General features: G+C 35.2%; 3 protein-coding genes across 3 annotated transcripts; 1 reads left to right on the top strand and 2 right to left on the bottom strand.

Annotated features, from left to right (window-relative positions):
- Nucleotides 1-742: 742 nt before the first annotated feature.
- Nucleotides 743-17,491, bottom strand: LOC141607581 (uncharacterized). Its single transcript, XM_074426934.1, has 27 exons — nt 17,115-17,491; nt 16,543-16,702; nt 15,538-15,630; nt 15,281-15,401; nt 15,028-15,196; nt 13,971-14,145; nt 12,183-12,305; nt 11,344-11,889; nt 10,338-10,937; nt 9,231-9,299; nt 8,820-8,936; nt 8,466-8,711; nt 7,994-8,041; nt 7,776-7,913; nt 6,521-6,685; nt 6,319-6,381; nt 6,113-6,220; nt 5,610-5,693; nt 5,469-5,516; nt 4,658-4,732; nt 4,295-4,390; nt 4,101-4,181; nt 3,836-3,907; nt 2,302-2,346; nt 2,105-2,188; nt 1,618-1,721; nt 743-1,224 (listed from the first exon to the last, which is right to left on the bottom strand). Exons 1-27 carry the CDS (start codon nt 17,333-17,335, stop codon nt 1,077-1,079), a joined length of 3,999 nt encoding a protein of 1,332 aa, XP_074283035.1. The 5' UTR covers nt 17,336-17,491; the 3' UTR covers nt 743-1,076.
- Nucleotides 17,492-19,421: 1,930 nt separating this feature from the next.
- On the top strand, nt 19,422-22,799 carry LOC141596736 (uncharacterized). Its single transcript, XM_074417011.1, has 2 exons — nt 19,422-20,211; nt 22,503-22,799. The coding sequence occupies exon 1, from the start codon at nt 19,743-19,745 to the stop codon at nt 20,208-20,210; it is 468 nt and encodes a 155-aa protein (XP_074273112.1). The 5' UTR covers nt 19,422-19,742; the 3' UTR covers nt 20,211; nt 22,503-22,799.
- Nucleotides 21,190-22,089, bottom strand: LOC141649930 (uncharacterized). The gene has a single exon (XM_074458600.1). It carries the CDS (start codon nt 22,087-22,089, stop codon nt 21,190-21,192), a length of 900 nt encoding a protein of 299 aa, XP_074314701.1.
- Nucleotides 22,800-25,730: the final 2,931 nt, after the last annotated feature.

Here is a 25,730-nt window from a genome sequence, read left to right on the forward strand (position 1 = left end):
GCCCGTGCAACTTTGCACTGGTTCTAAACTAGTAAGTAAAGTATAAAAGAGAATATAAAGAGATGTTACCATTGGTTTGGATTATCTCAAAAAGTAAAGGGTAAATAAGTCAATTTTCTTACCAAATAAGAAAAAATATTACCATTGGTTTGAATTGTCCCAAAATAGAATGTATTACCGATCGTTTGGATAGGAGGGTAGTACTACGTATAGATTAAAAGGAGATATCTTTGACCTCTTATGTAACTAAAGGGACTTGGTAACTTTCTCGGAAGAATTCTAAATTGATAATCAAAATCTTATTACACTCATCTAAAAGGATGAACAGAATTTCTTTAATCTTGATTAAATTAATTTTCTTTTGTTAGTCCAAAAACAAAAAGAACACGAGAAAGTGGTTGTTATCATCTGTTCCAACATCTACTCAAACCCACATTGATTTGAAACCGAACACCAGCCTCTCTAGTCTCTGCTAAGCTTAATTTTGACAAAAATCAGCAACCCGCAAACTAAGTTCATTCACAGCACAGCTCCGTTACACCTACGGTTACAAAATTAGGCACAATATTTATTACTACGAGTCGACGACAATTCAATTAAACAAAACTTTGAAGTGGTATGAATGGCATACAAGCAATGGGAAGATCGTGTTTAAGTATTGGCGTTACAGGAAAAAAGTTGCTTGGTTTTGGTGTTTTGATAACAAAAAAAAAAAAAAAAAAAAAAAAAAAAAAAAAAAAAAAAAAAAAAAATTTATAGTTCCTATAACATTAACATATACTGTAAATGTTACAGAACACCATATACAAAATTACAGATGGTCGCTGCTGGAAAAAAAAAATTAATAAATTACAGGGGGTCTATAGGAAGCTAATGGCCTGTGTCGTAAGAGCTATTACAAAGATTCAACCACCAGGCAGAAAGAAGGGACTATGATACAGGAGAAGGCACGATACTACAAAAACTAGAGCACCAACCGACAATTAAGTACCAAACTTTTTTTTTTTTGGCAGCTAATTAAGTACAGTACCAAACTTGTTACATAATCTTTGGATGTGCATTATAACTCAGACATGTTAGCCACCAGCAGATGATTCTTTGCCTTTGTCAGAGGTATTATCCTTCTCAGAGTTTCCTGCATCTCCAGCCTCGAGTTGACCTGATGGTTGCGGTTGACTCTCACCTTCAGGATCCGAGGCTATGCCAAGGACCACTAGTATAGACCTACAAAACCAGAATCCAGTGAATACTTTTAGGATAACCAAATGATCACAAATTCTCATGAGACTATACTATCATGAGACAAGCCATATGAGAACGAAACGGGGTAGTTATTCTCTGAGTTGGTGGGTCAATAAATATATTGGCGGAGTTTATAGTTAAGTAAGCTGGTCTCACATTATATCAATACGAGACGTCTTTCAAGAAGGAATGGATTGTTCAATGGTAATCTTTCTTTTTTAAATTTGGTAAAAAAGAGGTGAACCTCATCCATAGGCTTGACAGTGGGTATCAAAAGAACAAGAAAAGGCTCTATAATGATTCCGAGTGCATAGTAACCATCCACAACCAAGAGAGTAAAGGTTCCATGAACAAGATAAGTCGTTGTATACACACCTTGGCAGTGTAGCTTTTAAGTTTGGTTGACTAGCATGAGCTGCCAATGGAGCCTTAAGAGCTCCAATCTTTTTCAAAGCACCTTCTAATTGAGCTTGGGGCAACTGAACAACAGAATTTATCAGTCATATTCTAGAAGTGCAGAATAAATAAGACAAAGATGCCTAAAAAAATCAGTGTCTATACAGGTAAAGACACTGCATAAGATGTGTGTTAGCATTTATACTTGAGTAATATCAAGATTTAGTAGACATAGCACTCTAGCATATAATCCCTCGATTTATTTCTAGTGAAATACGACCTAGTGATAGCAAATACTGGCGGGAGAGGGCTCCTGACTACCGTTCTCCAACAACATTATATTCATATCCATCATATCTAGTCAAACAATCACCCATGCCCACAAATCCACACAAATGCTACCAAAATCAGATTTGCCGTTAAAAGGCAACTAAAACATGGACACGGAAGTCAGTAATGGACACACCTGAAGCAACACACTGAACGAATGAGGTTGTGTCAACTGCGCACATTTAAGAAACCCAACCCACAACTTTGGGTTTTTCCATATCTGTCAAAAAAATCCGCCAACCATTAGATAAAAAAAGGAGGAACAAGAATCCTCTGTGTACTAATAATGAAGTAAAATCTACACAATTGAAGCTCCGACGTAGGGACATTTACCTGCTTACTGACAAGACGAGCAAGAATCTCCATTATGAAGTTAACCTATTTGTTAAAAGTCACAAACAACATTTCAGCAAAAAAAATTCTACACAGTGAAATTGAAAAGTCTTATTCTTTGAAAAGCTCGCTATAGTTCAGTACTCAAAACATTCGATTACTTGTCAGGATTAAAGTTCAGTCCTCAAACCAATAACTTAAACAAGTAGCCAAAAAAAAGAGCCACGCAACAATCTACATGAGAACATAATTGTGGAAAATCCTTTGATACCTCCTCCCACATAATAAACACATCATGCCAACTTGTAAGCATGAAACAAAACTGAGGTATTGGTCATTCTCATGGTAATGGTCCTCAAGTCGCGAAATCCAAATGTGTTTCTGATGTTTTAGTTTATTTGCTATACTAGAAGTCTATGTTCTCCATCTTATAACATCTCTTGTACAAATGCATGCACCATTTGCAAATGCGCCTATTTAGTAGCCCTTTCTGGGAAGAGAGGGTAGTATCATAGTATAATGGTATTAAAAATAGGTCATGAAGCTGCATAACAACCACTTTGTACATGTTTTGAATGAATAAATATAGGTCACGGCGCTGCATAATGACCACTTAGTATATTCTTTGAATGAGTACTAATGTTCAATACAGTGGCCACATTTATAATTTAACGACCAAGAGTCCAAGACTATGTTACAAAAGCTGATTCCAGAATCAAGACTGGAACCAATAATTTATGTTGGTAGAACAGATTAAGTCAAAATGATGGCGTAATATATCCAGGCGATATTGTAAAGTGTCCATTATCATGACTGAAAGATGGTCGTCTTATAAATTTTTACTATGCAAAGGGAACAACATAATGGCAACCTCATATTCATCACGACAGTTACTCCAGAAATGATGATGGATCAATGGAAACTGAAAAAAAAAATGACAGAAAAAAAAAAAGCAGGGGACGAGAAACGTCCTTCTAAAAAGAAAAATACCAGAACAAGAGGGTGTACCACTACCACTTGTGTGCATCATTAATAGAGAAACCGTAATAAATGACATCACAGAAAAACAACGCAAGACACTCTATTGTACAAGCGTTAATTATCAATTATTCCAGAGGACACCCTCTCAAATATGTGAGAGATGAAGGCAAGCAACTCTATTCCACTGAGCAGTTGCACACTAAAACGCCTATGGCTAGCAGAAGAATACACCTCTAGCTATACAATTGCCTTTTTAATCTGTGGGTACATGCCTTTGATGCAGAACAAAAATTTAAGCACTAAGTTGATTTCAGGATCCAAAGTCAACTTCGGCGAAGAATAAAATAGACGCCAATCTGAAAGGTCAATAAATGTACCAGAAAGTTCCCATCACCAGCCGAACCCCATTTAAAGGGTTATCAAAAAATCAAACCGCCTAATATTGTAAAAATTGCTGTATGCAGATAACCTATTTATAATAATGAACTCAGTAACTAAAAACATAGAAAAAGCGTGGCAAATTAAGATTTACAGAAAAAAAAACTAAGCTTACCAAAGCTGGAAAAGCACCAATAGCCTGTAGGACTGTCCTCATAAATAGCAGTGGAAGAGGAATCTGTTCAACCTGTGGAAAGGAGAAACAACAAAAAACAAATATAATTATAAAAAAATCCAAGTGCTGAAAAGTAACTTGACAGGCTTGTAATTCGTGGACTAAGAGGAGTTTTTGTCTTCCAATGCCACTTTGCTACAGTAATAGAATTTTAATATTCAATGTAACCTAAAGGAGGTATAGTGAAAGAAAAAACAGAACATACCAGATGATTCAAAACTGCCGCAATGACTTGCTGAGTAAATATTTGCTTTTTCTCAAAACAAGAATTACATGCATCAGTCACCTGCTCACCAAAAGGAAATCGCTTTAAAATAAGATAAAATGAAATGAGCGAGCACACAAATAAAACAGAGTAAGTTATCTAAAAAATAAAATAAAACAGAATAAGAAGGATACCTTTTTCAAAGGAATTCCATCTTTCTCGGGATCTATGCCATGTATGGCAATCAAAACCTGAGCGGGTGTCAACAAAGGACCAGAAGGTGTAGATCCCTGCAGGAAGAAAGGGTCTAAACTATTAGATAATGATGGATGTCTATTGCACATCCTGAAAGTATACCCATGTACCAGCGGAAAAAATACTTCAGAAGATCCCAGTCCACGGTTTTTCAGACACATGCATGTGCAAAAGTACCGTGGTCCGTGGATATACTAAAATGACACCTTGGACGATACTAAAATACTGATCATTCCTAAAACCGTGGATTATGTATTTTAAACCAAATAAGCAACATATGTATAGCCAAGGAGAGCATATACCTGCAATAAGCGAGTAAGAGCAGCCTGGAATTTTTCTTGCGGAAGATTAACAACATGGGGAAAAACCCTCAAAACCTGATAAGCAGAATCAGAGTTTCACAATCAAAAACATGTCCAGCGATCCGTGGGGAGGAAGAGAAAAAAAGATGACGATGACAATGATGACATTAATTTGGTGATCACGGGATCCCACAGATGTTGGGCCAATGGGAGGCTAGATGTATGCAAGATTATCTCTTAACGATACAAAGAGGCTGGTGTCCGAGTCAACAATGATGGAAAAAAGACAGACGACAAAACATAGAAAAAAATTTACATAAGAGAAATAATGTTTGAGGATGATGATGGTCACTGCAAAGATATGAATTGTCTTAAAAGAAGGCAGTGATGATGGTAGTGAGCTACAGAAAGGGGAGGGGGGAGGAGGGGTTAGGAGTGGAGGGGATAACATATGATAGAAACAGCGCATCTCTATTTGCCTGTAGTGAAGAACTTGAAAGTTGAAACCTCTATTTGGGTGAAAGATTAATCAAATCCAACAGATATATAAACATTTACCACATGTAACTTGCTAAGATCCACTTGAAAATGAAACTGCAGACTTATTATCACATATCACATCCACTAGGCATCTAGAGGCAGTGACACATTTCACATCTATTGAACACACGTAATCAGACATTGTGCACTTATTAAAGCACAATTATAAATGAAAGCATATATAAAATTTCAAAAGGAACATTGTGCCTACTAGAAACCACGCACTATTGAGAAATTAAAATGAGAGAATAAAGATTAATCTGTTAACAACCTCCTCGTTAGTTAAAAAGGACAATATTGGGAACAGAATCTCCACGTTCTGTGTCACATAAAAAAAAAAAAAAGATGTATTTGTTAGGTCTATAATAGAAAATAAAAATTAAAATAAATTAATAATAAAAAAAGACGATACCTTTATCTTCGACTCATACAGTTTCTTAACAGTGGAAATCAACTCTGCAGAAGGAACTGTGCCATCTGTGAGTGTATGTAAAACCTGCAACCAGACATTCCAACTCAAATTCGTATGGTATGTCCCTTCCTCCTCCCACCCCACCACCAAAGAAAACACAACAATTCCATAACAAACCAAAAAAAGTTAACGAGCAGCCCTCCCTCCCTCCTTCCCTCTCTGTAATCTAACTCGCGTTTGTAATACATAAGGGGATTCCCCTCGCTCAACCGCCAACTCGCCTTCTTTCTTTAGGGCTTTCGCTCGCTCCTTACTTGTCTTGTCGACTTATATGCTTGCTATGCGAGTAGCTAATAAAGTAAAGGCCCTTACTTTCCACCGCATCATCAGGAACTGGACTTATTTCGCTTCAGCTTCAATTGCAGCTTACTCCGAAGCAAGCCTCCATTCCAAAAGAATAGCAAAAATTGGAGAAATATAGGGGTAAATAAGAAAGTACAAACCTGAATCAGAAGGTTCTCACTTCCATCAGGCGGATCAGAGATAATCCCGAGAAGAGATGGAGATGCACCCATGGTACGAATAAGTATAGGCATATGGCCATCAATTGCCTTCACATATACACGCAGAAAAATTGAGCAACTGAATGGTTAAGAAAACATGATCAAGCCCGACAAGTAGACAACCCCAACATGAAAACCCAATCTACCTGTTTCACAGACTCTGGTGAGCTTTTATATATAGTAAATACTTGTCGAAGGAGGGTGTGTTTCTGCAAAACCAAATTGGATAAACAAACATTAAACAACAATAAGATGCCATTGAGAGACATTAAAGGGTTCAGGCTGCTTCACCTTCACAAACCAAAAGAATGAAAATGTTTTAGAGTACCATATAAGAAAATGTGTTACCTTTGTACATAGAGCAAAATAAAGTGACATGCATCGTTGCGCCTCAGATAATGAAGTGCTTGAGACACCTTCAGGCGTCTTTAACTGAGTAGTGCATGCAGACGTGTTCTTGGTCGTCAAATCCAGTGTCATTTGATCACTTGAAGCTGGTGCTGTGTCAAAATTCTGATAAAAGGGAACAACAACATCAACTACAGATACAAATGAAATAACCACCAGATGATGTTCAGAGCTCATTTCAACATACGACATCAATGACTATTATAAAGGGAAATGTGGAGTGAACCCACAAGTACATATCAACCCGCTCCATGTATCACCATGATATGGAAAAAGAATGAAAAGGAGATACAAATAAAAGACAAACATAAAAAAATGGAAGAGAGAATCCATGAGCGGAAAAGACCTCCATCACCTGAACATAAGTCGCTCTCTCGACCTGTCATGTGTGACTTTGTTCAAAATCGACAAACTGACAAGTTCTAAACAAACAGCAGCACTAGAGTCCTATAGTAGAGCAGGCTATTTGTATATGTTCCACAATTCAACACTTCACCTCACTTCGCTCCAAGAAGGCTATTTTTATGGGGGCAGGTGATTTTTTTACTATTCCTGTGAGGTTAAGATTCACAGATCTTTTAAAAGTTTTCAGTTTCTATAATACAACAGGATTTGAATCCTCTATATCTTGTCACTAAGAGGACCTCTTGCTCTGATGCTTCAGCACATTGTATGAAATTTTACTTTCTAATAGAAATATGCATGACTAAAAGAGTACTGTGGAAGTCATGAAAAACTGTATGTAAGACACTGCAGTCTGTACTTTCTTATTTTAATGATCAGTGAGAGGGTGATTCCTATGGAGTTCAGTAAATGTTCTTTTCAATGTCTTCTAAATGGTGGGGCTTGTAGGATACTAGAACACAATTCTCTATGCGCTTACGACTTAGGAGCCTCCACCACTCCAAGTCATAGGTAGATTACTCATTTTAGTAGGCAGTGGAAGTTCATGGGCGGCATATTTCTCAATAAAATTCTATGTTCCAAAAAGGTTCAGTCAAGAAGGAAAATGCACCACCCTTTCATCCAATCAAGTCTCTCGTATCTCGCCTATTGCACCTACATCCCTGTCCTACATTTTTCCACATCCAAATTATCTGTTATTTACCTCAAAGAAGAAAATAACCAGCTGGGACACATTATGCCATAGAATTCACAAATTGTCAGGTCAAGCACATTATAAACAAAATTGCACCTTTTGTGATTGCATGCTAGCCTTTTCATTCTCATGGTTGTCCCCACTACTGGTATCCACTATGGAAACAAGCATGTCCTTTGCAAATTTTTCTATTTGTAAAACAGCCGATGATAGAGGATACAGCTTATTGGCAACCTGGAAAATAGAACATTAATTGTACTTGAAATCAGTGGAGCAAACACAACATTTCTTATCTTGCAGAAGGTTAATCATACCAAACGAATAGCCTTCATACGGACTTCCTCCATGTGATGAACTGCACTCTTTTTTTCAAAAAAAAAAAAAGATAAAAAAGAGAGTTAATAAGGACACAGAAAGTCAAATAAAGCCAAAAAATCATACATGACCAGTGTACATTTCGTAGAAAACCCAGTAAACATATAGCAAGCTGTTTCATGTGTCATTTACAGGGCTCGTTGTTCAGCATCACAGTTACACGAAAGGTATACCTCGCAATCTGAAGAACAATATTTACAGGGTTTCACATCTTTCTCTAAGATACAAGGCGTGGTGACAGCCAACAGAAATTATCAATTAACGATATAGGGAAAAAGAACAATTCTATAAAAATCTAAGCAAAAGATCGGGCTCAAAATTTTTAAGAGAAATAATCCTATACTTGTCCATGCAGCACATTTATACAAGCCAACTTTATCACGAGTTTGCAATATTGCAGAAACTACAAACCTGCAAAGCAATTCTCAACAATGATTTGCGCAGAGTCGGCCTCAGCGATATCAAACTCCAAACAGCACTGAGACCTTGTGTTACCCGATCACCACTGTGTAGTTCTTTTTCATCTTTATCTCCATGCTCAGGACAACACAAACATTCTAATAATTTAAGAATTGATTCAGGCAAATAAGGAACTTCACCCAACAATCTGCTCAAGGATTTGTCTGATGCTGGAAATGAGTCTCTTAGTGTTTCTGACTGCAGATTTTCGAAAAAGGTCAATTCTACAGCTAAGGACTAAACATGCAAAAAAAAAAAATAATAATAAATAAATAAATATATAAATATACAAGACTGAGTCATTACCACTTTCAGAAGAAAAGCTTCATATACAGACGACGCAGTTGTAGATGAAAAAAAGTCGCGCTCCTCTTCTGCCTCCCCATATAATCGGTAAAGGACTTGCACTGTCAACTCATGTCCCTAAGAACATTCAATTATACAATCAGATAGTGCAGGCTAAAGCATAGTCTAACTGTGTCACACTGCCACACTATTGTTTCCTTCTCTCTTAAACAAGAAGCATTATTAATGGTGCTTTATTGCTGATAAGTATTACTGGCCGAGTCATAGTCATATTGTCAAATTAGCATTTTCTACTTATTTAAGTTACTTTCCCTTTAAACAGAAGTATGTGGACAATATCTGCCAGTAATAGCAAGATATATTTCAATTTTAATCAAGAGCAAAAGAATCATAGCAATATAAATCATTTACCTCATGATTTAAGTAATCTGATAATATGTGCGTCTGTAGAAGTGCCCAAGGGTCGAGATCCAGAGGAAACTGGCAAAGAAAAAAGGCAAACTGGTCAAAACATGAAAGACCAACTAACATCAATATTTAAAAGAAACCTGACAAGTTAAAAATATATATGAAGCACCACATAAAATAGCCAAATTGAAGCAGTATACCAACAACGGAGTAATATCGAAGCTGAACTTAGAACAAAATGATATTCTCCAACTGTCCAAACCCAACACAGGCATATAAAGGAGGGCTATAAAATCAACGGAGATGGAAAGTATCAGAGTCTGTCATAGCACGGGCCCAAACCACCTTACAGGCGCAAAATATCCTTAGTGCCTCAAAGGCTCCCGTCAGAGAAAGATAGATGACTGGAATAAGACTAATATTGGTTTTCTTGCAATGTTGAGAAAAAGGAAAAAAATTGAGTTGATAATTGATACTCCCTCCTATCCACTCTTTTCTTCCCTATTTCCTAAAACGGATTATTCAGGTTTTCTTCCCCTTTCCTTTTTGAGAAAGTTTTTATTAATATTATACTCTTACCTCTTTCCACTCATCAAACCCCACTATATACTTTATTAATATTTAATTCTAATTATTCCTACCTCTCTCCAATAACCAAACCCCACCCATCTCCTTTATTAATATTTAATCATAATTATTCATACCTCTCTCCAATTATCAAACCCCACTCATATATTTATCAATATTATACTCCCCACCCTTAATCTCCGTGCCCACTTCAAAGGGGAAAAAAAGGATGGATGGGAGGGAGTATTAAATTGAAGAGATGAAATAATTTTCAACTGGTACGGGGTTGTCTGCCTCATATTTCAAACTTTTTACTGGGAACTTGTTATTCTTGCCCCCTGCTTTACTACAACTAAGAATTTATCTGCTAAATAATTTCTAGGAATTTGGCATAAGGTTATGTTTAATCAATGGAGACAAATGTTCCCTAAAAAACCTCAAAAGAAACAATAGGATAGCTAGGATGCATTTCTGTTTCAAAAATCAGTAATAAGACAGCAATTGCAAAGATATGAGAGAATATCTACAACAGTAATCAACTACCTCAACTCCCAAACAAGCAAGTACAGAGAACCGAAGCTGTGAACCTCCAGCAACAGCCACCTGTTTGTACGCTTCCAGAATACGCACAAAGACAGACTTTTGAAGCATATCCTTATCCTCATCAGAAAGGTCCACCAAAGGTGCTGACAGCTTTGGCAAAACTAACTGGGCAGTAGGCCCTGTAGAAGTAGCAGTGGAGGCTATTCCAGCGCTTGATTCCACGAACGCTGTTTTAGAACTAAGTTCCTCAGACATCTCAGTTGATATTGAAGGTACAGGTTCTAATTTTGGTATTAAGCCAAAACTGGAAACTTGGTCCGGACCGGCATCATCTAATTCCATCGAGGCGAAAGACGATGATGTAATAGCGTCTAGCTGTCCATCACTACGAGCATCATCCAAGCCTGGTATGACAGCTTCAGGAGTTCCATTATCTTGAGATTCGGACACAATACCTAAATGACTTCCAGAAGGCAAAGCAAATGGAACATCAGAATGAACCTTCTCTGCTAATTCAATTGAGTTAGCGTTTACCACATCATTTTCAGAGACATTATTATTGCTCATTTCCTCAACACGTGATTCCTCCATAGGGTGACTCTGAAAATTGAGCATCAACAGGCAGCTAAATCAGACAAACCCACGAAAAAGCCCACATGAGAAACACATAGGTATGAGATAAAATTATAAAAAACAAGGTTCTGCTTCATAAACAAAGCAGAAATATAAAGTTATCTGTAACATTTTTTTTATAAGTGATATAGACTATTGATTAGAGGACATAAAGAGGGTGGCGCTCGTGTAAAAAAGACACAAAAGCGTGACACCTATGAACAAAAAGATACCAGGGAGGCAATGCCAATATAACATAAAGAGAAGAAAAGATAAGTTCTGAAGAGAATGAAGCACTTGACTCAAGCTACAGTGCCCCTTTAACATGAAAAGCCTGGAATGGAAACAAATGGAAAGACAGATAAAAGGCTGCCATCAGTGTAGAAGATCTTACCTCAATGTCATCTGAAGTGGGTGCTCGGATATTTGTTCCAGAAGACATATTCAGGGAGCTGTTATGGGAAACGGCAGTCGTCAAAAATGATGAAAGTTGTCTGAAGGGGATATCACTGTCAACTTTATTTTCTGTAAAAAATTTATCATCATCAACCACTGGGCAAGTGGAAGGAAGGTTTCTCAAATTAGCAATAACCACTTCCGCTAGCAAATCAGCTGAGATGCCTGCTACAAGAATCTCCAATGATGCGGCAGCTTTTTCACCTTGGGCAACCAGGGTACCAAACAGTCCTAGAAGTTGTTGCACGGGTCCCAGATCATCCTTCTCAGACATGGTGGCTTGTGCAGTAGGATCCAGCTTTACTTCACCAGTATGACCTACATTTGACTCGGAGCTCAATTCTTCAGATGGTGTAGGCATGGATCTGGCACGCTTTCCAGGTGTATCGTCATCTTCGCTCCTTTCACCATTATTCTGTTCACTAAGTCTTTTCCTCCCCGTCTTCTTACCCACTGAGTCACTTACTTCAGGCGACTGTTCTTCCTGTCATCAGATACCTTAGATATCATCAACTCCGAGAAATATAACAAACTAAAAGACACTTCAGCTGCATATGAAGCTAAGGCCTTGTTCTTTTAAACAGGAACTACCTGAACTGAAGTACATAACTTAATTGAATTGAATGAAGAGCAATAATGAACTAAATTTCACTGAAGTAAACTGAAATTAAGTCCAAAAGAACAGGGCCTACCAAGTCAGTGAACTTAGAGAAAAACTAGCTACACGCCTACACTTATCAACATCTCCGAGCAAACTAAAGGCAACAAAGGGAGTACCTTAATAGGAACGGAATCGACTTTTTCCTCCTTCACATTTTTTTTGAGTTCTCCTCCAAGAATTTCTTCTGCTAATTCTCCAGCTTTCATATCCCTCAAAGCACCGACTAAGCGATCCCGCCACTACAAAAAAACAACGAATTAATTTTTTTGGGTAAGGAGAATCATGACACGTGAGACTGACAAAATAAAGAAAAAATAAATTAGGCATCCAGTAAATTTCAAATACTTCAAATATAAAGAGATATCCAAGTCTAAGGCATATATTTCAAATGTTTCAAACATAAAGAGATATCCAAGTCTAAGGCATATATTTTCATCAGAGATATCCAAGTATAAGTCATATATTTCAAATATAAAGACTTGCAAACACAGGACCAACCATCCTTCATAACCAGAATGTTCAGATGAAACAGTAAAAAGCAAAACAAAAACAAAACAAAACAAAAAAAAGCATTCACTACATACACACCCCAAACAGATCCACACATAGAAAGCAAGTTCATTTACTAAATCCTTTTCTTTGTTGTACAAGAAAAGAAACTGGGAAAGAAAATGGGGCCAAAAACAAAAACACCACCCAAGGGGCAAGGACCACCAAATATCGATAAAATATACTCCCTCAGTCCCTCTATCCTGTAATTATCTTCCTAGTTTGACTTTCGTGGTCAAAGTTTAAAAATTTTGACCTTACATAAGTGCTAAATTAATAAAAAGAAATATAACTTGACAACAATATATATTGATTCATCATGAAAAAATCTTTCACAAAAATATTTTTTTGAAAAAGAAAATATTATATAAATGGAGAAAAATAGAGTCAAACTGACGTGTGTGAAGTCAAATGAGAAGATTAATTTGGCAAGTCGATTATTGTAAATAAGATACCAATAAAGAATATATATATAATGAGAAGAAAATTCTAAGCTTCTTTTAGATACGTGAAGCTAGAGCCATGATGAAACAAAAGAGGATAAGGAATACTAAAATGCACAAAAAAATTGGAAAGATGTGCAACTCTCTGGAATTAACAAAGAATAGCAACTCGGTTGAATTAACATTTTTGGGTAAATACATTCATTAGGCAATGCAATTAGTGTGTGTGTGTGTGTGTGAGCTCATGATAAATATATATAATAAAGGGATAATATATATAATAAAGGGATAGATAGATACTCCTCTGAGACAACATCATGAAGCAAAGTTTGAATTTGAACGAGTGTTCTAAATAATTTAAAAATATAAGAAAATCGACAGGATAAGACCACAGTAATTCTTATTCTATACTTCAATTCCCACAGCCAGTAATATAAACATGAACAACAACAATAACAAAGCATAAGCCAAGAACTTGGAATTAAATAATTACGGATTAAGGCTCTGATGTTGTTGTTCTTGTTGAATTGTCATACCCTTTCAACAAATATTAGAAGGTTGACGGAGTACGGCATTGAATACAAATTAAGAAAAATATATACTCAACCATATAAACTTCTAATGCTCTCGAGTCTGTTCTGAATTCATCATCAACCAGTCAATTTTCACTTGTCAAAATTCCAACAGAAAGAATGCCAATAGCAAGGGAGCTAAATAAAGTAATGTGTCAGTGGTGAATAAGGATATCACTCCCTATCTCATGCATGAACCCCAATCTATATTGCAAAATATATCATTCATCCAACTTTAGAACACTTAACCTACAGCTCCAAATGAGAGCTAAGGTAACCATTTAGTTGGTTAAAGCACAAGAAAAGAAAACAGAAGCACAATACAGGGAATGGCAAGTACCGGGATAGCACTAGGGTGTGTGCACTTCAGGCAAGACAGAAATGCATTCTTTAGAGCATGTTGCACCCCATAAGCATGCAGCCCTTTAATAACAGAATTTGAAGGATCCAGACCCAAAAGAACAGGTAGAATACGTCCGTAGAACGACGGCCTCTTAATGGCAATTGCCGATAAACTGGAAATGAGAATAAAGCATTAGATGAACAACCCGAGCAACCAATGACAAAAAACATTATTAGTTACTTAGGCAAGCTGGAAAGCTATTAAACACTGACACTTGCAATCTATGCTAAGCAATAGAATATTGGGCCTAATGAATTTCAATCAGAACTAGCCAATTACAGAAATCAGATTGCAAATAGAGCAAACAAATAACAAGAAGTTAGCTCTGATAATATGACAGAATGTTAGATTCTACCCTCAACTCATAAAATCTAATGTGATAGATCTAACTCGCAAAGTTTCTAAGAATCATAGATGCAATGCAGCATGCACTCTCAAGCTTCTGCGTTGATCTTTCACCACAAGGAAAAAAAACTGGACAATACACCACAAGGATACTAAAGGAGTCTTGAAGCATGTGGACACTTAGATAAAGGACACACAAAAACAAAGAAATAACTGAAAAACGAAAAGGGATCAAACATATGTGCATAACTCAAATGTTGAACCAAAAGAGAATAAATGAGCAGTGACTCGACTTTTCATGTGCTTTACTATAGCAGCAATGATCAACAACTATTAGTCACCTGCCAGCACATAAGCAGCTGCGCAATAAAGATTCGCAAAAAAAAAAAAAAAAAACATTAATAACAGAAATCAGATCACACATAATGTTTTAGATATCATCTACTATTATGAAGATAGACAGAGTTTACAAGTTAAAACACATTAAGAAGGAGTTAACTTTACAAGTATAAGAGCCTAAATCAGACAACTGGGTGTTTTCTTACATGTTTCCTTATCCTAAATGAAAGAGGGGTCAAGCCAAAAGACCAAAAGAGGTTCAAAAACAGTTGCCCGCGACTAGGAATGAGAGAAGGGCAAATACGTTTACCAGTTGATGAGTATAACAACCATGGAGGTGCTGAGAGATTTCACAATTGGAGGGCGAAGCTGATCAAGCAATAATCCCAAACTCTGACTAGCTTCGATTGACAGATCACCAAGCTTTAGTATTGGATGCCCCCTACGGAGCCACGCTATACTGAATCCCAGTTCCTTAGCTGCAGGTAAGAACACAGACGAACGTTCTATCAGTGAGAACCTAAAAGACATGTTAAAATCTTGAATCAGCTGTTAGTCCTTACCATTATCATCACCAACTACACGAGGAGGTTGATCGGTACTGCCATTTGGGTCCGGTGTATAAATAAGGATGACTGCGGCAATAAATTTTAGTGCTAATAACCTTCTTCCATCACTTTCAGACTGGTAAAAGAGCAGTCATCAATCAAACATGAGTTGAAATGAAAACAAGAACAAGGTTTAAGGGCTGAAACATTTTTTCTGTTTCATTTAAGCAATGTCCGAAGACTGAGCATGCTTATTCCATATAATAACTTGCCTGGAAAGCTATTGAATAAATTTTTTCCTTCAACTTCTGCACTGATGCCCATGTTGATTCTAGTAAATCAGCTTGCTCGGCTATGTTAAGTTCCTGAACAATATATAGAGGAAATGAAAGGAGCCGCTTTCTAATAATAATATTACTGATAGTAAGCAAGTAGCAACTAAGCACTTAAAAAGGAAGTAACTAAGCACTTAAAAAGGAAGTAACATGCACTACCAGGGGACATCAGGCAGGTTGGTTAAATAGAAAGTGTGAATTTGATGCCCTACTGTGCTCATAAAGGACAATATTCCTGTTAATCAGGTGGAAGCTGATAAAGTACATTTTTTAAACCGCAAATGATTTTCGAGTATCCAATAGAAACGGGTAAAAAAATGCTTTCAAACTAGAAAATAGTGAAGAAATGAACCACAAGGCCATTATGGCAGGTTGTAAATATCTAACTCAATCGTGAATCCCCAAACGACATATTACTACCAATAAAGAGCAAACAGCTAAAAGACATCCAGTTATTTACGTAACAGCCAATCCAATATGGTTCTCATGGAATTTTAAGCACTCGCGGCATTAAGAAAGTCTCGGAAAGAATCACATATTCACATCACAAACAACACGTTTAACACAAAAGCAGAGCCAAAGTCATCTTTTCATATTAATTGACAATAATTGTAACTACACTAAGCCTCACATCTGCTTGCTTCTTTCAGCAACCCAAAAAATTCAAAGCCCCTTCTTTAGCAAGCTAACCAAGATTCTGCGCTTACTGGGTCAAGCATTAAGTAAAACATCGCCCAACCTTTAATAAGAAATACTTCCACTTCTACCTCAAACGATAGATTAAGCAGATGCATAAAAATAATAAAATGTATCCTTTAGTTTCTTCCAATCTGTTTGTAGGTACTACGTAGTAAGACTCAGAGGCAAGCGCTTCAGGTTCAAATATCTACAGATTTGTTTCATCAGTACTTGCAGAGAATGTAATGCAGGTTGATAGATTACCTCGAGCGCAATTTTCTGAAGGGCACGGCAAAATATAGTAGTTCCAGAAGTAATAGCTTGTCGACCCACTGCCGGAGTATCATCATCTACGACAATCGATAATGCATGTATAATTTTGGGTAAAAACTCTACATGCCTCAATCCGATTTCACCAATTATCCTACAATTCAAGTGGAACCGATGAAATACTTGGAAAGGCCAAAAAGAATAAAAACGTAAAGAATCTATTGAAGTGCTACAAAATCCAATTTATTAGACTTTTTTCAGCAATACTCCCTCCCGTTCAATAATATTCTTACGTTTGATTGTTCTCACAAAAAAATAAAAACGTAAAGAATCTATTGAACTGCAGCGCATCCAAGTCAATGAAGATAAAGGGCGCACTTTTGTAAACAAAAAAAAAAACTTTCATCATAAGCAATTCAATCATCAATTCCGCTTAATACATTCACAAACAGCCATTCGTCGCGAGTGCATGCTTCACTTCAATCATGTGCGGGATTTTAATAAAAGGTAAACAAATGACCGAGACAAAGGGAACAACGTAAAAAGAAGCAGATAGAGTGACATACTCAATGGCGCACTTTCGGACGGGGCAGAAGCGATCAGAGATGAGGTTCAACAAGGAAGGGATAAGCGGAGAGATTAACACGGCGTCGTTTTGATCCTGGAGTAACTGGAGCTTGAGTTGATTGAGGCTTTGGAGCTTGGAGTGATTGTTGGAAGGGAAGGCGACTGAGTTAACGAGAGTCGTAACTCGGGCAAGTGAATCGGACTCGATCATTCCCACCATTGTTGATGGGGGGAGTGGTGGTGAAACACAGGGTTTGGAATTTAATTTAGTTGAAATAAACCCTTGATTTTATTGATTTGGGGAATTTGTAGCGGGAGAAACCCAAGGTGTGCCAGAACTCCAGAAGCTGTTGCTGAGTTACCAAAACTGAGTTTTTTTTTTTTTTTTTTTTTTTTTTTTAGAAAAACATACTCCTTCCTATTCTAAATAACCCTCCATATTCAAAGGGCACAAGAATTAAGAAAGGGAGTATTATATGGTAAAGTATTTGTGTGGGGTAGGAGATTGGAGAGAGAGAGAAGGTATTGTCGGATTAAAATAACTATTGTTGTGGGGTAAGGTGACTAAAATAAGATAAAGTATGAGTATTGTGGGGTATTGGTGTGGGTGGGGTGATTAAAATAAGTATAAAAGTTTGTCAAATAAGCAAATCATCAATCAATCAATCAATACTATATATTAAATCCAGAAACCAAGGGACTTCAATGTAATTAAAGAAAGTTATACAAATTAATTATACTATATAGTTTTAAATCACTAGCATCGTGTGATGGACCCGTTTAAGGGATCTCAATGCAAATATTATATAGTTTGGGTTAAAATTATTATATAGAAGCTTGGTAATTTTCCTAAATATTTGTAAGGGACTAAAACATGGTCAATTTCCTTAAAATAAAATAATTAATTAAGATGGTCAATTTCCTTAAAATCAAATAATTAATTAAGATGGTCAGTTTCAAGGAAACTAAAAGAAAGAAGATGCATGGTAATTTTCCTAAATATTTATAGAAGACTAGAAGATGGTCAATTTCCTTAAAATAATTAATTAGTATAAACATGCACACTTATGGTATTTATTATTATCATCATAAAATTATATATTCAATTTAAAATCTATGCAATTTTATTAAATTCTATAGTTTATTAGATGTATAGAGATGTTAATTATTTAACATACAAAAATATAATATATAAGTAGGTTATAAATAATTCAAGTTATATTAGTAATCACTCATTTGAATAGTAAAAGTAACAATATTATCAGCGAGATTAGTGAAAGTGGTAGAAACAACAACGGGAGTAGTGAAATAATCAATATTAATGTGGCAATAGTGAAAATAACAATAATTCCGTAGGAGTAGTGAAATTATCGATTAATGCGACAGTTGTGACAATAACAATAATTACGGCGGGAGTAGTGAAAGTAACAATGATTACGGGCAAGTAGTGAAATGTTATTACTATTGTTTCATTAATAAGAGTAAAATATTAATTGCAGGAGTAGTGAATTTGTCTCGAAATTTATTTCATCGTAATTTTAGGATGTCATAGAAAAATATATTAGTGATAAATTTATGAGTTATGCAATTTAAGTAATTTTATTTAATGAAAAAAAAAATAATGATAAGTAGAGGTAGCCCGGACGAAGCCGGGCACCAATACTAGTAGGGAGAGTATTGTGAATAGATGAAAAATGTTATAGGGAGAGTTATTTAGAATAGGAGAGACTGAGGGAGTATACCATATACGAAAAAAAACTGTTAATTAGCCTCTTAAAAATCACTTTTTGAAAATTACATCCTTACATAATTTTTTTTATAAATTACATTAGAATATCACTTTTCTTCTAAAATTGCGGGGAAGTGACAAATAAGCCTCAAACGTTTGCCACTACTTGCAAATTAGCCTCATAACATTTTACACGTGCAAATTAACCCATTAGTTATACCCGATGTGCAATTCGCCCCAATTAGAGATATCCGAGTAAATTTCTCGCCGGAAAATATTGACGTGGCACCGGAAAGATGACTAGGATAGATTAAATTAAATACTCCCTTCTATTCTCAATAACTGTCCCATTTGCCATTTCCGTGTTTTCACATAACTGTCCCATTTGCCTTTTTTGGACATGAATAATGATGTTTCTACCCTTTGCTATTTTGTTTATTTACAACTCATACCATCCCTAACCCAACCTATTAATAAACTAACCCAGCTCATTAATCATCCCATTCCCTAATTAACCCAGCCCAATCCCTAATACCTCCCGCCTTATATAGCTTCCCCTTCCCCTGAAACCCTAACTCTATCACATCCGCCTCATAAATCCTCTCCTTCTCTCTCATCCGTCTCTCAAATCCTCTCATATTCTTCATCAAATATGCTCACGGATCTGATTCTTCATCGAATTTGCATCTCCTTTTTAATCTTGATCAAAAAAACGATTTGATTCTTCATCAAATATGTGAACGGCTTTAATTTCTTCATCAAAATGATCTGATTCTTCATCAAATACGTGAACTGTTTTAATTTCTTCATCAAATTTGCATGTCCTCTTTTAATCTTCATCAAAAAAATGATCTGATTCACAAAATTTTGTCTTCGCCTTTGATTAATTTCAAAAAAAATGGAAAAATCTAAACCTTTTTCTGGTGATTTTGATCTTCGTAAAATGGAGAAGATCTATGAAGATTTCTATCTAAATGAGGGTGAGATGGAGATGGAAGATAAAGAAGTTGAACAAAGATCGTCTGATGTTGCTGCATGTCGCTCAATCGTGCCTGTAACAATCGTGGATGAAGGGATTGAGCAGTGGTTGGAAAAGCATGAATATCTAAAGAATAGAATGCGGTTTATGGAAGAACTATGTAGAATCTGGCCTCAGTTTGGGGTTTTATTGGAATATGAGTATGAGGAGAAGGCGAAGGAGCAATCATTTCATGTTGCATGTAAAACTGATGATCCTTCTAATTCAGACCTTGAATTAGATCCGGAGGTTGTACGAAAAAATCCAGTTATTACTAGTTGGTTTATAAAGGAGCTTTCTAAGTATTGGCCTGGTTTTGATTCTACACAGGAAGACGAACCGTTTTGAGGTTGATTTCTTATTCCCTGTATTTAATTTTTAAACTGTTTTTTTTTAATGGACTAGTGATGATAACTTTTTCGGCCGTATATACTCTGTTTCATCTTATTTTATCTACCCAGTGATCTAATGTTGAGGGTAGTTGGTTGGTTATCATTTTTGATGTTCATATACAATGCCACCACCTTTTGTAGTGATGAGGCTGTGATGTACATCAAAATTGAAGAGTTTTGTTTACAAAAGCTTATTGTACTCATTTGATCATTTCTGAAGTTCATATCCATATTAGTGTCAATGACTGAATATTACAAAAGAGTTGCAAAGTTCTACATTAAAACTGAATACAGTCACAACATCTTCTTCAGTGTGACCTTCTTGATTGTTTGATTTGCTTGCTTCTTGCTTGATCTACGCAAAAAATTGACTTTGATAACATATCCAGTCTTTGATATCCAGTCTTTGATATCCAGTCTTTGATAACTTCTAACAGTCCAAAATGGTGCTTATTGATGATGTTAAATTCTGCTTGTTCATTCCCCTGCACATAAATCTACGAACCAACTACTAATGCTACCAACAGGGGGATTTTCCAATGCTGGGTCATTACTACCTTCACCTGCTTCAGTAATGGTGCCAACAGGTTCATTGTCCCATGTTGGTTCATTACTGGTGCCACTGGTACTTGCTTGATTTTCTGCATTCTCTGTCAAACTGTTTAGTGAATTAACTAATTCACTTATAGTGCTTGGATCACCAACATTCTGTACATATTGTATGCATTCTTTCACTAAATCGATGTTAGCATCAAGATATTCAGGCAATAAACCTTGTGCTGCTAGTTTTGTCTTATGCATATGTGGAATTGGGTAGTCTATGCCACCTTTTTTTTTTCATTACTTCTACCATACATGCTTGCAATGTTATCCAGACATACTTCAGCTTTAGTGCATCTTGTTCTTCATATGCCTTGATTGTGTTGCTGATTAACTCATCCAATTTGATTGCCTTTTTTTTGTTGGAGAGATTGTATTGACCTAAAAACCCCCAAATCCAATACATTCAAATCTGGTGAATTGGGTGTTTGATAGACCAATTCAATCAGCCATCCATCTGATGTTGCTGCCCTTTTAAAATCAAGATCATCATTGCTAAAATGGGGACGGGCATTATCTTGTTGAATGATTATACGTTTACTAACATTAGAAGGCCATTTAGCCTTTATAGCTGGCAACACACGATTTATTATCATGTCTTTTGTTACTTGCTTGTTTATAGACTCAATACACTTGGTTTTCATTGTTCCTGCTACTCTATTTTTTGAGTTTCGTTGTGCTGGTATTTCAACAACAAATGGCCATATTCCTATTTTGCCATCAAAAATTAATTCACCATTTGACCCATATAATGGTCTACCTACTGCACACATGAACATCACATTTTCTATGAAACTCTTTGATTGTACACATCTATGTGGGTCAGTTTCACCTTTAGCCAAATAAAACCTTGTAGTAGGTTTAGTTTTAGAAAACCATTTCTCATCCATGTGAATAATATTGCTTTGATCTTTGAAAACAATTCTTTTAGTGTGTTCATGATATACTAAATGTTGTAGACTGAAAATTAATCTAGCAAGTTTGTTTTTATCAGTCAAACCTGGTTTGAGTGCATTTGTGTGTGACCTGATTTGTTTTGACATCATCCATCTTGAAACGGTTGATTGGCTTACACCTAAGTGCGTGGCCAATGAGTGTTGTGTTGACCTATCCAGTAGGTCAATTGATTTGAGCTTCTCCTCATCTAAAATTGCTCTTCCCACCTTTTTGCTGCCTTTCTTTTTGCTGCTCACATTCACTGGTAAGGATGAAGCTCTCTGTTTTTGTGCTTCCATCCATAACCTTGTTATTGTTTTCCTGTCGAATGAAAACCTTGCTGCCACTTCATTGATAATACCATGTCTTGGTTTTCCATTTATGCTGTTATTCAATAGTGTTTCATTTATTTTTGATCTTTCTAAGTTGGTCAGATTCTCAATTGAATGTTGGTGAATTTTTTGTTTGATAGCTCTATGTTTTAAAGATGTTTTTTGGACTGAAGTTAGTAAATGAATTTTTTGTTTCACACCTGCTATTTATAGACAAAAGAACTTTGCACTCTTTTGAATTTTCGGTTTTGGCGCAAATATTTCCCTCTTTGTATTTTGGCTCCATATTTCAATTTTGGTGCCAAATTTCAATGTTGGTGAGTTGGATATTTACATTTGGACTGACAATTTGAGTTTACTTGGCTTATGGAACAACTAAGACACGCCAATCAAGATAAGTTGAAGTTAATCTGAAGTCCAATTTTCTCTTTCGATCTTTCAAGTTGGATCTGTAATTTTTTCCCGAGTTAATGTAATTTTATTTTAAGTGTGCTGTAATTTTTTCCCGAGTTAATGTAATTTTATTTTAAGTGTGCTATAATTTTATTTCAAGGTAATGTAATTTTATTATGTAATTTAATTAGAAAATAGAATGTGTAATAATTATAATGTCATTTTATTTGTAAGCGAAACCGTCTGTATATCGCAACCGTGTAATGAAAAAACAAAGTTTCAGCCAAGTTTGGTTCGTTTTGGTGGGAAATCAGTTGTTGTGTAAAAAAGGAGGGAATCATTAGCATTTCATTATCAAATTACCCCTCTTAATTATAACACCATTTCTCCTATATCTTACCCCTACCTTTAACATTTCATTGTTTATCAATATTCCTTAATATTTGTGCCCTCCTCCAAATGGAACATTTATTGAGAATAGGAGGGAGTAATAAATTAAAAAAAACATGATTTTAAATATTGCCAGAATTTAGGTTTCCATCTATTTTTATTTCTAACGTTTGTTTATATGCTTCCTATCTCCTTCATTACTATCTTCATTCGGGAATAGTTCTCCTGTAGCAGCTATGGTTACCCCATGCCGAGAGGTAATTTTCCCAATTGATGTATCGTCTTTTTCGCTTTTGCGCTTTATTATTTGAATATGATACCTGATTAGAAAGAAAAAAAAATAAGCATTATGTCAATAAAATTAGCAATTAACTGATATACTAAGATGTGCAATTTGTTAATGTTTATTAGTTTTTGTATAACTAGTTGAATCTTTGTTTATCATCAGAAATGATGGCCTATTTGCTGCTAACATGACCAATATATCAATTATCAATTATTTTAGGTTCAAATTCTGCTAATATTGTCACTTATCGATGTTTTCATGGGGAAGTTTTGAGGCTAATGGAGATGACGTTGAGTATGTTGGTGGATTGATTGACGAAGGAATTTTGGATATATGTCAACTAAATATGAAGCAAAAGGACATATTGATACAAGGATTGGGTTATCAAGTAGTTGATGTTGATTACGTTTTCATGTTTCAAAATAATAAGAAGATTCAATTATTATGTGATGATGACACCACACCACTACAGACTTAGCCAACAACAACGGTTAAAAACCGTTGTTATTAAAAAAAAGCGGACGTTGTTATTTGGGCCGTTGTTAAAACTTTTAACAACGGTTACTTTTTTTTACTATTAACCGTTGTCTAAGGTTTTAACAACGGTTTAGAACCGTTGTCGTTATTAATTATCCGTTGTGAAAAGAAGTCCCTGTATTGAATAAATTATTGGTGGGAAAGTAATAACAACGGTTTCATGACATAAAACCGTTGTTGATAGTAATGGCGCGCTTAATAGTTTATTGTAGGGATGTTAATAACAACGGTTTTTTTTATTATAACCGTTGTTATTACTTAATAACAACGGTTTTATTTTAATAACCGTTGTTATTGGAGTTTTTTTATAAAAAATAATAATTTAATTTAATTCATTAATTCTTGGCATACGAAACGAAAACATATTAATTAAAAAACAACTCTTGGCATACGAAATGACATATATACACTAATTATAAATTCATTCCAATATATATATATATATATATATATATATATATATATATATATATATATATATATATATATATAGAGTCGGGATCCGATGAGAACTCCTAAATATTTGAGGATTGAGGATTAGTGAATACAATATCACAGGTTCTTCAATACAATATCACGAAAAATCTGACCTTTGCCAAAAAAATTTTTTTTTTTTTTAAAAAAAAAATTATAATTTTTTTTTGCACAGGTGTTTTTTTTTGTGATATTTTATCGACTATTAATCTCAGCCATTGGATCTAAAGATCCAACGCGCCTCATTGCTCCATGTGTCCTAAAAATTTGCGCGCTGAATATTAAAAGAGGAAGTCAAACGATACTTCTCATATTTAACAACTCTGTTTCTCTCTCTAAAAATTCCTCTCTCTCTCTCTCTCTAGTCAGTTAAAACACATTAATTGGTGAACCTGAAAAAGCAACTTTCTGTCTAAACTCTCTCTTACCATGAAAAAAAACCTCCAAAAGCAACCAAATTCTTCAATAAATCTTCAAAAATATCAACTTAAGATCTTCAAGTTGTTCAATCGCGAGTCTAATACTTCCGTTTCAACATAATAAAGAGGTATAAATCGATTATCTTTATGCGAATTTTTTAGAAATTGTTTTATTGTGTTTAATGTTATCACATAATTTAAAATTTAATTTGTAAGTTGTTATTGTCGATTTTGAATGATATGAAGAAAATTTTCAATTTGATTGTTGTTCTTCTAGATCTAGGGTTAATATTTTGCTCGAATTGAGTAATTGATTTTTCGCCAAAAAATTAGGTTTAATTTGATTGCTGTTGTTCTAGATCTAGAATTATATACATAAACTGACAATTGATTGTATGTTCGCTTTTTCGAACTTAGAAATTGAGAAACTAATTCTCGTTGTTGTTGTTGTTGTTGTTGTTGTTGTTGTTGTTGTTGTTGTTGTTGTTGTTGTTGTTGTTGTTGTTGTTGTTGTTGTTGTTGTTGTTGTTGTTGTTGTTGTTGTTGTTGTTGTTGCTGCTGTTCTTCATGATGTTAATGTCGATTTTATGTTTTACAACTGTTTTTGCAAAAAAATTAGGGTTAAGACATGATAAAATTCAGTAATAATGTTTGTTTTATTTTGTGCTTGTTAAATTGCAATTTATCAAATTAACTTTTGTAAAATACTCGACACCTATTTCTATAACATTGTTACTGTAACATTATTATTATTGTTGCATTTTCACTATAACAATGTAACAATATTACTGTAACATTATTACTACATGCCATGATATAATTATTATTGAGGAATCGTTAGTTCTTGTTGAACTCAACTCAAATATTATTACAACATTGTATATTTGATATTGTATGATTTAACTCAATTAAATTTGTTGGTATAACATTGTTATTAACTGACAAGAGATGTTGATCACTAATGATGGACCATCGACTTTCAGATAGTTATTCATGGTCGAATGTTTTATTTGAATGCCAGGAATTTTGAAGAAGAAGGTTTGAGAATAAACCAACATAAAACAAGTCGCGCAAAGAGACGGTGTATACAAAGAAGAGAAAGACGTTGA

This window comes from Silene latifolia, chromosome 1 (genome assembly GCF_048544455.1).
Source record: "Silene latifolia isolate original U9 population chromosome 1, ASM4854445v1, whole genome shotgun sequence".
NCBI classification, from domain to species: domain Eukaryota; kingdom Viridiplantae; phylum Streptophyta; class Magnoliopsida; order Caryophyllales; family Caryophyllaceae; genus Silene; species Silene latifolia.